Source organism: Eublepharis macularius, chromosome 1 (genome assembly GCF_028583425.1).
Source record: "Eublepharis macularius isolate TG4126 chromosome 1, MPM_Emac_v1.0, whole genome shotgun sequence".
In the NCBI taxonomy this organism is placed as follows: domain Eukaryota; kingdom Metazoa; phylum Chordata; class Lepidosauria; order Squamata; family Eublepharidae; genus Eublepharis; species Eublepharis macularius.
The window spans coordinates 220872568-220887291 of NC_072790.1; the positions used below are offsets into that span (position 1 = coordinate 220872568).

At 40.8% G+C, this 14724-nt stretch overlaps 1 protein-coding gene across 6 annotated transcripts in view; it reads right to left on the reverse strand.

The window, feature by feature from the left end:
- Window positions 1-14724, reverse strand: part of NCOA1 (nuclear receptor coactivator 1) — a 364761-nt gene that overhangs the window by 85721 nt on the left and 264316 nt on the right. For all 6 annotated transcript variants that reach the window (XM_054988465.1, XM_054988472.1, XM_054988447.1 and 3 more), the window contains one exon: window positions 13076-13242. In XM_054988465.1, the coding sequence (XP_054844440.1) occupies window positions 13076-13242 (167 nt within the window). The remainder of the gene's footprint in view (window positions 1-13075; window positions 13243-14724) is intronic.

Genomic DNA, 14724 nt, shown 5'->3' on the forward strand with positions numbered 1-14724 from the left:
AGATGCCAGAGATGTATTACCTTGCAGTGGTCCTTGTTTCTTCTTTGGAACAGGACTTGGCAATAGTCTAAAACTCTTAGTTTCAATCAGCTTAGATTATGTATACTTTGCTTTTCTCCCCAATGGGGGATCCAAAGCAGCTCACACCATCATTCCCTGCCCCCTCCTTGATCTTAACAATCACCTTGTGATGTAGGTTAGGCTGAGAATGTGTGATTAGTCCCAGTTCTCCCAGTGAGCTTCCGTGGAAGAATGGAGATTTGAACCTTGGTTCTCCAGATCCTTGTCTGACACTCTAACCACTGCACCACACCAGAAAATTCCCTTGGAAAAATGAGGAAGTGCATATGGCATACCACAAAATATCACTTTTGGGTCCAAGTTAGTTGCTGTCCATGGAGACAGAATAGACATCCTTCGGTGTCCATGAAGAAGGCAGTATTCTCTTGGCTGTAGTCCCCAAGTTGCAAAAGAGAAACAAAAAGTCAGCCCAGGCCACAGGACTGTTGTGTAAACAAGAATAAAAATTTTATTTTTATTAATTCACACAGGGCCTATTGACCGCTATTAGCTATGGTAGCTAAAGAAAGCCTCCACGTACACAATGCTGGGATCAGGGAAGGACTGCTACCTTTAAGCCCACTTTAGAGTTTACCTGGAGCACCTGGTTGACCAATACTATGAACAGAAAGCTGGATTAAATGGACCTTGGTCTGAATCAGCAAGGCACTCAGAAGTCCTACAAAAAGGGAGTCAACAGCAAGTCAATATGGCTTTCACCAAGATGCAGGCTCTGAATTCCTTTCCCTCATTCGCTTGCAACATCCCCCCTTTAAATTATGACATCATCCAAAGAGCTGTTGCTCTTCTACCCAGCCTCCTTCCCAGGGCACAAGTACTTGAAAAGCAGAGCTCATAGAGCTGCACTGGCTCAAAATCATTGTACAGGCTTTGTGGGATGGCAGAGTGCTGAAAAATTAACTGCATAGACCCCTTCCCTTGCCGCGTTTATGGCTGTCTTGGCAGATGAACTTCAGACTGCTGCCACAGCCGCAAACTGCAAGTCCTGCCAACTGTACATTACTAACCTTGGAAGGGCTCCAACTCTGGGAATTCATTCTAAAAGCATTTGCTTGGTACTCTAAACAGCGGCCCAGCATGCAAAGGGGACAGAGGAGAGGGCCTCAAATGATGTATACATGTGGGCTGGACTTCGAATACTTACTCTATTCTCTCAGGTTCCTCCTGCTATTCTGAGGGAAAGAAAAAAATTGGATGCTTGGGGTGGGGAGGAAGAGCTGCTCTCTAAAACCTTCAGGAGAAGCAAACTTAGAAATCTGTCAACAAGAGGAATTGCCCCAGTGAACACTTGGCGAGGGGAGGCTTAACTGTGGATTGTTTCCATTCATTGTCCGTTTCCACCTGCTGTTCCACAACTTTGCTGTTTGCAGAGAGCTTCAATTAACATTCTTTATACCAGAGAAGCTTGCTAAGGGTAGGGACTTCAGTCAGCCTCTTTTTGATTTAAATGCCCTCTCCCTTATCCACTGGAAGATCCAGAGCAACATATAGTTCCCCTTTCCTATTTGGCTCTTTTTGTCCATTCACACAGGGCCTATAAACATCTATTAGACATGGTTGCTAAATGAAACCTCCATATACAGAGGTAGCATACCCCTCAATACCAGATGCTAGAGACAGGGGAAGACTGCTATCAATATAATCCAAATCAGGGCTGAAGCTTGGAATGTCTTCCAAATGCCAAGTATGAAATGTCTCTAAGCATAAGAAAAGTCCTTACACTTAGCAATTATAGCCCAGATAAATCTCATCTGCTTAACTTGCACCAGCAGTTTCAAAAAATCAAGAGCTTTAAAATATTTTTGCACTGCCTAGAGCATGGATGGGTGCCACTGAGCCAGCTACCATCTTGGCATAGCTGCATTTCTCTTCCAGAAAGGACACACACCACGTCTTAGGTTGGATATTTGACCAAGGTGAATAACTATTACTTTCAGGTGAGCACCCTTCTGGCCCCTTCTGTTCAATCTGTCCATTATAAACATGCCACCCAAACACTGTCAAGATGTATAGACATGAGCGAGTCAGATATCATGAAGGCTCTCCTGTTGTGGTGATTTCCTATTGCTGCTCTTTAGGATGAAGCAATTCAGGAATGATAGAACAGAGTAAAAATTGATATGTAATATAACTATACATAGTTATATATCTTCCTGTCTGAAAAAAGAAGAATTTGCAAGCTCTAATGAATTCAACATCATGATTTCCATGTTACTCCTTGTGGATGTCTGAAGCATCTGGACACTAAAGCACATGAAGAGTCGGAGGAGGAAGGGCCTAAACTTCAGCTGTAAGGCAAACAATCATACTTGACTTTTCTACCACTCGGCAAATTACATTACAGCTCACAGATCTGCATTTCATGGCAATAATAAAGAATCTGTTATATTGAAATCTCAGCTTCAAATAAATAAAATTAATCTTTAATTTAAAAAATACCCTGCAAAATTCTAGCCCTTCTTCAATAAGGAAAATCACCTAGAAACAAGAGGGCCGTGTCGGTTGAAGGCACAGAAATCAAGATATGACTGGGGAAACAGCACTTTCAGCAACTTACACAATTTCCTCACCTGTTGTGACAAATCAATGATTCTCAGGCCCTGCTGCTCATTGTTCTCTAAAATCTTCATGCCATTCTGCCCCTTCCCACATAAGGGGCCCCAGGCTTAAATTATGTAGACATATGATGCTGCTAAGCTCAGAGTCTTCGGTGTTCCCTGCTGGATCAAACCTCAGAAGAACTGCCATGTTGGTCAAACCAACATCCATACAGCTTCTGTCCAGCATTCTGTTTCCAACAGCAATCAGCAACGGGGATGCTTCATGGGTCCTCTTATGGATTAAAAATTGGTAAAACAACAGGAAGTCGAGAGTAGGAAAAAATGGACAATTCTCGCAATGGAGAGAAGTGAGCAATGGGGTTCCACAGGGATCAGTATGAAGACTGATGCTATTTAATTTGTTAATAAATTATTTGGAATTGGGAGATGAGCAAGTTTGCAAATGATACCAAGAATGGAGAAAACCAAGGTGGATCATGGACAGCTACAGATGCCTGCTTTTTGTCTCCAGAATCTGGTACTCAGATGTCATTTACTGCGAGACACAGAGCTCATTCCCCTCTCCTCCATCTGTCACTCCTCTCTAGTCAACATTCTACATCATCAGCCCTTCCCTGGTCTTAGAATTCTTGAGAAGGTCTCCGATTGCTGAGGCTTGCAAAAGAACACAAGCAATCATTTGAAAGGCAGAAATGGGGCCAAAAGTGGAACACGTGCTTCCGGAAGCATGACATCAGTAGCACAGAAACGTCTCCAACATTCCAGTCTGAAATATTTCTACAGATAATCAAAGGTGAAGATCACTGACAAGGGTGGGATTGAAGTATGTAATGTGCAATGGGCATTCACAAATTCTGTGCTGTGGGGAATAAAGATTGTTTGAGAACAGAAAGACGCTAGAGAAACACCACAATGCTTGCATAAAGATAGATTCAAAAACAGCACTCCAGCTCAAAGGTATTTGCAACGGACGGTTACTCTGCCATCTTTTCATGCTCAATGGTCCATTGATAAACAGAATGAAAAAGAGTGATGTTTCCCTCCACCTACCCCAAACAACATGGTCAGCAGAAGCAGTTAAATTGGTAATGGAGAGCAAAGCTCAAAGAGAACTACACAGTAAAATACTGCCTGTCCTAGTTAATGTTCAGCCTTGCTGTGCGGTGCCAAGAAAACTAATGAATGCTGGAGTGCCAATAAGCAGGAAACTCTTAAGTACTTACCTGCTAGGAAACCCTCTTCAGATTCCATCTCTATTGGGCATGAAATCTGATATATCACAGCTGAATGGATCTTGCTAAACTACTTTGCCCTCTCCCAGCAATGCTGTATGGAATTTTGTGTTCAGTATCATCATCCCTAAAATAAAAGCTACCAAGGTCCATGCCAATGACTCCTCCAAACATAGCTTAAAACGGTATACTACCGTTACTCCAGAAACATCAAACACCCACATAGGAATGGGGGGAAACTTTCATTCTTAATCCATTTAACATGTGAGGAAACATTATTTAGATTTCAAAACTTGCATCAAGAGTTTGTGCAGAATGAAGTGGGTGAACCACAATAAAATCTGTCCATCCTTAAAGAGTACAAGCCTTGTCAACACTTAACAGTGCCCCAATACTTTGAGCTGGCCCAGTCTCAATAGCTGTGGAAAAGAGGAGGAAACTATAAGAGAGTATTTCAGTCTTACTAAGAATGATCCAAAGCAAACATAAGTGGCCTGTGCAAACATAGCTGATGGTAACAGAGGCAAAGACAGAATTCACTATGATAAACTTGGATACAATATAAAAAGACTAAATAGATTTTTTAAAAGAACTGTAAAAATTAGCTCTTTATAGGCTTGTTCAAGCAGCATCTCTGCTACCCAAGATCATTTTAACTAGAGATTAGAGTTGGCCTAGCAACTTGCAAGAGATTGTGGGAAGGGGATTGAGGGGGGAGTCACCATCACAGACTGTATGATGTTACTTCTGGGGAAAACTGGGACATGATGTCATGCCTCTCTAGGAATCACCAGAAATCCTATAGCAAAACCATGAGTTTCAGGTGATTCCTAGAGAGGACTGATGCCACTTGCAGGTTTTTCCTAAAAGTGATGTCACGCTGTCATCGGATGGCCATTTTTTAAAAAAAGTTCTTCCGCTGTCTGACATGGCAGCAACAGAAAACAGGAGTCAGGGGCAGGGGTTTGGTAACCCTATTAGAAATGACAGAGATGGAGACTGCCAGCATATAAATTATATGCATCACTGACCTCTGACCTCTACCTGACCACTGAAATAAGAAGCTTCCTTATACTAAGTCAGGCCATTGGTCTCCGCTTAGGCTAGAGACAACTAATGGTCTACTCTACACCATCTCTCCAGGAGGTCTTTCCTAGACCTGTTTGGTATTCTTTTGACTAGAGATGCCAAGAGACTGAACCTAGAACCCTTTGCATTTGATGCATGCTACACCTGAATGCCAGCTCCTTTCGAAGCAGATTCAGAATGTTTTGTGTGAATATTGCTAGAAAAAGACTGTCCATCTCTCTAACACATACACTATATAATAAAATGTTTTCAAACATTTTCATGTTTTCAAACATCAGTACATCATTTTTAAAAAATTTCAATTGCAAAACAGTTAACAATAAAATCAACACCACATAATATCACATAAATACAAACCACAACAATCACCACCCATTATTGCATATATTCTCAATTTCCCCCAAACTTTTGTCGCCTCCCCAGGGTTGTTAGGCAGAGGCAGGCAAGGCAAACCACCTCTGTTAATTTATTGCTTTGATCAACACAAGGGGTCAACATAAGTCGGCTGCAACTTGATGGCATTTTACACACACATGCGTGCACACACCCTTGTAAAATCCATTCCCCCCCCCCTTTCCCCCATGGCTTCAAAATCCTGGAACTTTTACAACTCTAAGAACAACACAGTTTGTAGCCTGGAATACAGCCATTTTATTTTCAACAATTATCCCCAGGATAATTAGGCGATTTAATTTTTAAAATAAAGCAGACGTACTACAAACATTCAGTCTCAGATGGGTATTAACAGTTGTAAACAGCTCTTTTTGATCACAAGATGAGCATAGCTGGTACCTCCAGATGACACCCATGAAAAGACACACTGAAAGCACATTAACATGTGAACACATATGCTACAGATCATAGATGAAGGGAATATACTGATCATTTGGGGCATCTTTTAGAAAAGGAGTCTTGGTGTCATGAAAATAGAAAAGAGTACAGTAGCACCTTTAAAACTAACCAACTTTACTGTAGCATAAACTTTCGAGAACCACAGATGTTACAGTAAAGTTGGTTAGTCTTAAAGGTGCTACTGTACTCTTTTCTATTTTGGTACTACAGACTACACGGCTAACTCCTCTGGACTGGTGTCATGAACCTCTCTATTCTCTCATTCTTGATAAAAGGGCTGCCTCTAACAGCACAGAAAATTTCCTTAGAATGCTAAGCACAGCCTTCGTCTACTGGCAAGCTGACAAGTTACACGCCCCACATTTTGTCTTTTGAAAAAGCTGCTGATGCCACCACGCAAGCATTCTATTCAAGGGAGAAAGGCAAGCGCCCTCTCCTCTCTTCCAAGTAAAGAGGGACTCCAGGGCAAGCCTTAAGCCACTGGAAAGCAACAATTTCTCATGCTCCCAACTGCTAACAATTTTGCCACAGAGTGGGAGGGCGGAGAAATGAGAGGGGCATAGCTCTCCCTGGAACAATTGTGAAAGCACCGAAATTCAAGTGGTGAAGACAAAAGCTGGATAATTTATTAACAGAACCATTCTATTCAGATATCCTAGTTGTTCTCTCCTTTGATTCTGATATTGGTCTTTTCTCTCTATCCTCAAAAAGGATTCTGTGCAATATAAAGTTAGGCCTGGTAATTCTGTTCTTGGAGCTCAGTTGGGGTGCAATTTGCATCAGGCAACACAGGGGAAAAGGTTAACTTTCCTCCAGAGGCACTGAACCCGAACCTGAATCTTCCTCCTCCCAGTTTCTGAATCTAGAAAAAAACTATGAGAGATCCATTCATGGATCTTCCGCCATCACCTCTACTTTGGCCTCCAAAAGAAAACCAGAGACTCTTCCAAGAATACAATCCTGTTCTGTACAGATCGAGGGTCATTTTACATATCACACAGAGGCAAACTCAAAAGAGGCATGCAGAAATGAGCGTGCCAGGATGATGCACCTGTTGTAGTACAGTAGTTAAGTGGCTGGACTGCAAATCAGTATTCTGCTGGTTCGACTCCCACTACAGCTGTGAGCTCTGCGGGTGGCCTTGGGTAAGCCATGCTTCTCAGCCTCAACTCCCCAGCTGTATTGTGGGGATAATAATAACACTGACTTTGTTCACCACTCTGAGTGGGCACTAATCTGTCCAGAAGGATGTTATATAAGCACATTGTTGTTGTTATTTTCCCAGACCTCTGTTCATTGCCTTCACACTTTACATTTTAGATTGTTGTCTAAAGCTTTAAGTTTGTATCTAAGAACAATGTATGATATGAACCAGCGTTGGGCAGAATTTGCTTGTCAAACACAGCATCCTCTTCCCCAACAGTTCCTCAGTTTACACAAATAGAATATCAGAAGGTTGAAAAATCAGGACAACTGAGAAGGCAGTGCAGTGCACAGGTGAAATATACTTAAGTAGTTACTGTTGGTAGGAATTACATGCCACCACAGTAGAAAGAGAAGTAAATGCAACCCCAATAGTCAAAAGGACAGGTCCTTCTGAGGTTAAAAAAACCTGCAACTCCCACGTCTGAAAGAACGATGTTCTCACAACTTATAAAAACATAAGCACGGTCCCAGGACTCTTTCAAAACACAACAGAAAGTCCTATACTGTATACCATAACAGAACATTACTGTGGAACTAAGCTTACAAACAAGCTCCCAAACCTTGCTTGCATGCTCTGTACAAGCAAGTTCCCAAATCTGATTTTTGGTGAATGCAAAGGGAAACCATGTGTGTACGGAAGGACTGGTTTAAGTACAGAATCAGCTGGAGAGGAAGGGTTATGCACTCCCCCCCCCATTACCACTAAGCAGGGGTGGATAAAAATCAATGATTTTTTTTAAAAAAATCAAAAAAATCAGATTTTTTTATTTAAATCGGATTTTTTTTAATTTAAATCAGATTTTTTAAAAATAAAATGCTTTTTGAGGAAAACATATTACCATCCAAAGGTTATTCCATCATGAAATAAAGATTAGTTTTTAATTATGTAGAATAAGGCTGTATATGTTTAGTTTTTTTGGTAAATAAATTCCATTAATCCATTCACAATGTCATGCTCTTCTAGAGGTTTTTGTAAGATTATTGGGCAGTTTCTCTGCCTACAAGATATTATCACAGATGCTTGGTTTTGCAGTTCTCAAAACTGAATTTGTGTCAGCTCAGCAGAGATCACATGCCTCTTCTTCACAGCAAAAATGTTATAACATGAACAGAGTTGAGAAAAAGACCTTAATCCTATTCTACAAACTTATGAAGACAGAATCAACCCCTTCAGTGCTAAGTTTCAAGAAGTTCAGTGAATAGAAACAATATTTTTCTGATTGTTTGGAGTGGAATAGATCTGCACAAGAAGAAACTAAGTGTGAGGAGGGAGGGGCAAGCAGTACAAAATGAAAGTGAAACTTTTTGAGCACAATACTGCACAAGTCTTTGGATCTTTTGTGTGTATGACCTGAGGTTTATCACATTCTTTCCTTGGAGGAAAAAACCTATAATGGCAGCAGGCCGTAAAAGAGACCCAGTTTGGGAATACTTTAATGAAGTTCCTTTACCTATCGGTAAGGCAGGCATGCGTGCAAAATGCAAACACTGCAACAAAGAAATGCAAGGCCTGGTGGCCCGAATGAGGCAACATCATGAGAACTGCTGTGATGAAGATGACCAAAGAAACACATTTGAACAGGCAGGATCTTCAGGTTGGTAAACATTTTTATTGAATCATATTTCTAAAGACTGCCTTGAACTGTCATGTTTGAGCAAAATTATATTTCTTATTATTACTGCATGTTACTGTCATTTGGTACAGTTATGAAGAAAAGCAAATATTCCTTTTGGGGCAGTGCTGTACAATAAGCAGAAATTGTATAAACAATAAAATAACAGCATTGACTTTTTTGTTTAGGGGAATTCATCGTCAACATTAAGGATTCTGGAAACTATCCACCTTCAAGATCACCATCCTCCTGTTCTACAGTTTCAGAGTTATCCATCCCGGATAGTGCTTCATTTGCATCATCATCAGACACCCACAGTATATCACCTAAAAGAAAAAAAAAACCCTTCCCTCCTGGAACCACCATAGATAAGTTTGTGATAAAAACTAGCAGATTAGAAAAAGTTAATTGATGAAAAAATTGCCCAGTTTGTTTATGCAACAAACTCTTCTTTCTGTCTGACTGAGAACCCACATTTCATTAATATGGTTCAGTCACTGAGACCAGGATACAGTCCACCCTTCAGAGCAGATGTTGCAGGGAAACTGCTGGATAAAGTGTATGACAGAGAAACGGAGCAATGTGCAACAGCTCTGGAGGGTAGAATTGTTAACCTAAGTATTGATGGGTGGAGTAATGTCCACAGTGATCCTGTTGTATGTGCTTGTATAACAACAGAAGAAGGGAAAGTCTTCCTTGCACAAACAATTGATACGTCAGGAAATGCACACACAGCAGAATACTTACAAGAAGTGGCAGTAAAAGCTATAATAACATGTGAACAAAAATTCAAATGTCTAGTACGCAGTTTGGTCACAGACAATGCTGCAAATGTATCCAAGATGAGAAGAAATTTAGAAGAGCAGGAAGGGAATACAAAGCTAGTAACATATGGTTGCAGTGCTCATTTGCTGCACCTCTTAGCCAAAGACTTAAGTGTTCCAGAAATAAAGACTAATGTTGTTGAAATTGCTAAATACTTCCGTAACAATCATTTTGCTGCAGCAGCTCTGAAAAGGATGGGTGGAACCAAGCTAACGCTCCCACAAGATGTTAGATGGAACTCTGTGGTGGACTGTTTTGAGCAGTATATCAAGAACTGGCCTATTCTGATGACAGTTTGTGAACAAAATCGAGATAAAATAGATGGCACTGTCACGGCCAAAATCCTCAACATTGGGCTTAAGAGAAATGTTGAACATATGCTGAGCATCCTGAAACCCATCTCTGAAGCTTTAAAAAAAATACAGAAAAATAGCTGTTTTATTGCTGATGCTGTTGAAATTTGGAAGGAACTGAGTGAACACTTAAAAACAGAACTACACATGGACAGAATTAAATTACAAGCATTAAAAAAAACAAATGGGACAAGCACTGTCTCCAGCTCATTTTTTGGCAAATATTGTCAATATCCAGTACCAGGGTCAAAACTTAAGTGCTGAGGAAGAGGAGTTAGCTATGACATGGGTATCCAGCAATCATCCATCTGTAATGCCAACTATAATAAACTTCAGAGCTAAGGGGGAACCATTCAAGAAATAGATGTTTGCTGAAGATATTTTAAAGAAAGTCACACCAGTGAACTGGTGGAAGTCACTTAAGCACTTGGATTTAGAGACTGTTCAAGTAATGATTTCACTTTTAACAGCAGTAGCTTCTTCTGCAGGCGTTGAAAGAATATTCTCTTCCTTTGGACTCATTCATTCTAAATTGAGAAATCATTTGGGACCCGATAAAGCAGGAAATCTTGTTTTTCTTTTCCAGATTATGAACAAAGAAGAAGATGATGATGACGAGTGAGCTACAGAGGACAGTATTTAAGTTTTTCATGTGTAGGCTGGGCTGACAGTCTAAGTTTCTTAAAATATATATATTTTGTTTAGCCAAATTAGTTAACAAACATGGATGTTTGTTAAAGCAAATAACATATGCTGTAATGTTATTGTTTCAGTTGAATAAATAAAACTATTTAAATTGTTATTATTAAGGTAATGATTATTTTTCTCCTTCCAATAAAGTACAACAGAAAAGTTGTCCAAATATGAATGATTAACCTAAACTGGGGATAATTCATCTCACAATAAATGAACTATAATGTGTTTCTAATAGTATTAAAATCAATATTTTATACAACTGTAAAACTAATATGAAAAGTTGTTATTCTAAAAATCTTCATCTACTTGCATATTAAAGTTATACCAGCAAGAAATAGTCTTTATGTAGAAAACTATGATTTAAATCAAGCCTTACTGACTAGTGATTTAAATCGTGATTTAAATCAAATCCACCCTGCCACTAAGCCTTAGTCTCATTTCTACAACACTATATTAAAAGTATTGTCGAAGGCTTTCACGGCCGGAGAACGATGGCTGTTGTGGGTTTTCCGGGCTGTATTGCCGCGGCAATACAGCCCGGAAAACCCACAACAGCCAACTATATTAAAACATTTATCTCCCACCTTTCTGCTCTCAAGTCTTTAAAGCATCTTATGCCTACCTAAAAATGAAAAATGAATTCTTGCCCTCAAGTCATAGTTGACTTATGGTGACCCCTGGTGGGATTTTCATGGCAAGAGACTATCAGAAGTGGTTTGCCATTGCCTGCCTCTGGCCTTCACTGGAGGTCTAGCCTTCATTGGATGTCTCCCATCAAATTACTAAGCAAGGCCGACCCTGCTTAGCCTTTGAGATCTGACTAGATAGGCTCACCTGGCCTATCCAGGTCAGGGTTAATACAATAAAGTTCAAATGCAGAACAACAAAAATAATACAAATCCTTTAAATTACTTATAACAATTGTTGTAATACGTTCCTGTTCTTCTTCAAGAGAACTTCACTTAGCGCTCATAGACAAATTCAAGACAATGTACTATCTCCAGGGTTCACCGGGGACCTTGGACTCCTAACTCACTATAGATGCTTAGCCATCTTGCATATCCCACCCTTTGACCCTTACAGATGCTAATTTGTTCAACGATCTCATTTCATTCTGCATTAGACTTGCTGTGTAGTCTACTCTGCTTTTGTTAGTTAGGAATGGCACGTCCCCATTTTGTAGGAATGGATTACTACTTCTGCTGGATCTTGTTTTACGAACTGGGCCCCTGTGGCTGTATATAAGATAAGGCTCAATCATCATACACTTCCCGCATCTGAAGAAGTTAGTCTTTAAAGTTAGTCTTGACTCCTGTGAAATTTCTGTTACACATTCAATCCTTACAGGCAAAGGCACGGAACGCCAGAATCAGCCACCACCAACCAATTGCTCAGAAAAATAAAACTGCTTTAATGTGATGCCTGGAAGATATTAAAGCTGTGCTATATGAATATATCTGGGGAGGACATGCAGAACTGGGATACCACAACAGAAAAGGCCCTCTCTTGGAACACAGCCTAAGAAGCTGATCTTAAGGAATAGGTAAGTTCATTATGAGAGGAGGCAGTCCCTTGTAGCCCTGCACTTCCCCAACATTTCTTTCTGCCCTTGAGGACTATGCGGGACCAATCCTTCCTCCTTTCCTGCATTCACCACCGAGGCAAAAGGCCCTTGGGGATCTCAGGGCAATCAGCCTAATGTTGGAGCCAGGAGCCAGGCTCCAGGAGAGGCTGTAGTAACAACCTTCAGGCTTGCTGAGGGAGACTGCAGAAAGGAGAGATGGTGCCACCATCAGCAACAACGACACCTCAGCCGGAGGAAATTGGGCAGCGGGTTGAAGACTCAGAAGGTCCCGGCCTGGCCCTCCAAGAGCCGTTGAGAGCAGGCTTCTAGGAAGGAGAGGCCACAGGCATGATAACTGGCAAGTGAGGAAAGAATTAAGCCACTCTCCTTCCAGTCTTCACTCAAAATTGCTCCCTCCCAAGGACATTTTCCTTCACAAAAGCAAAGCAAGCAAGCCTCTGTGGCATGTATTTTCCAGCACACTGTCCCTCAAGGCAATATTTCTCAAGCTTGTTGAACTTGGGCCTCCCCTCTGAACTTCATCTATTCTTGGCCCCTCTAACCCAACTCCATTGCCCTGTTTCATGGGCCTGCATGTGGAGTTTGGCACGCACAGCAGAGTGCAATCTGCTGCTGTATGTGGGGATCTGTGGACTGGGCTACAAATAAAACACTGGCATTATAAAAAGGTATCTTGGATTCCCTCCTCAACCCAAGCATAAGGAACTATGATCAGATAAAAGCAACTGCACTTCTTAAGAACTCTTCTTAAAACGGGACAACAGAGTAGCACGTATTTATTCTCACAAGTCCCATGTACATCAGCAATGGTCTTCTGCCAGGGGCATTCCCATACATTTTGACTGGTGTGTATGGGGTGGGGGGGTGGGGGGGGAGGCTCATGTGCATACCTCAGAATTCTACTCCTCTCTTGATAACATCATACAATCTGTCCACAAACAGAGCAGATACCAATGAAAAACCAAAGGACTTGGCTGTTTACCTTGCTCGAGTCTCTTCATCTGCTGAATCTGGTCAACGGTTTTTTTCAGAATCTTGCATTTGTCAGGTTTGACGCTCAGGCTGTCGATCTCTCCAATGTTGGCGGAAAGCAGCTCTGCCAGCTCTTCTAGGTATTTGTTCTCTTGCTCCCTGCGCCGTTTCTCATTGCTGTGGTAGAAAACCAGTTCCCGGTTACTGCTCTTCCGTAACTGAAGCCTAAGCTCGCTATACTCCAAATCAGTCCCAATTTTACATCAAGGCTAGCATACATGAGTTATCTACATTATCAAAGCAGCTGTCTCCTTTATTACCAACTTTACCAACTTGTTCAAACTTTGACATGGGTTGATGCAGTGGTAGATTTCAGTTACTAGTTCTGCAAAATTACCTGGTACAACTCCATCCATACTGCAGCCTTGCTCCACCACAGATGGAACAGAACAATCAACAGAATTAGATCAGTGTCATGTCATGATTTTCAACTGGATGGATTTCACTGTTTGCTTCTTGTTCCCCGCATGCCAAGGGTGCACCTTGATACCAGCCACCCCCTCTTCCTCCTGAAGTCCGCAAAGCATTCTGCACACAATGCTGACAAAAAGACGTTAAGATCATGGCCTGAGAGACCTTTCTTATTGTAACATCCAACCTGATGAAGGGCTCTAGAAAACTGGACAGTCTGCCTGCTCGTATTGTATTATAACAGTTGACCTTATTAAAAAGGGATTACTCAGCCTTTGCTCTTGATTTTTGAGAAAGGCAGAGTTACCATGACTGACTGACTGACTGACTAAATAGATGTTTTACTGTGGATCAACACAGCTATCTTCTTTTTTGTCTGCTTTGAGAATACCAGAATTTAGCTGATAAAGAACCTGGAGGAAAAAGAACTTTGGTTGGCTGACTAGGTAATACCATCAGAGTTCAGCTTACACCGAGTGCACCAGCTACAATTAATGCCCATTATTGTTAATATTAGGACTACCTCATCTGTTCTTCATTCTCAGTCTTTTAAGGGACCTAGGAGATTCATTTGATGTGCCTGACAACTACTGGTTGTTATATTTTTAACAGAGTAATTCCACGTTTTGTTTCTTTTTCCCAGCATGCCAAGGGTGCAATCTGATACCAGTTACACCTTTCCCCATTAAAGTTAGCAAAGAATTTTGTTGACAAAGATACCTTAAGATCATGGTCTAAGAAATCTTATTTTCTCTCCCCCACCCCCTTAAACTTTCACCCAGATAAAAGTCTGGCTTGTATTAGTTTGGTTGGTCTTAATAAAAACTATTACATGACTTTTGGTTTTGGATCAGAGTCACCAAACTTTCAATTTTCTTACGGAAAAAATACAAACATACCGTCTCTTGATAGTAAGGCCTGAGAACAGAGAGTGTATCTTACAAAGAATCCACATGTAACGGTTCAATTTTCCAAATCTCTGCACAGGTCACTGATCAATGCTGGTCAATAACCTGTTTTATATGCGCTTAACCACAAGCATGAAAAACTACTTTTAGAAGGATTCTGGGTACACATATTCAATGTTCTCTAAAAATAAAACATGTGTTTATGTAGGTATCACATTGTCACAGACTTTACATTTCCATATTATTAGCAGCAAATACCTCTTTGTATCAGAAATGTGGA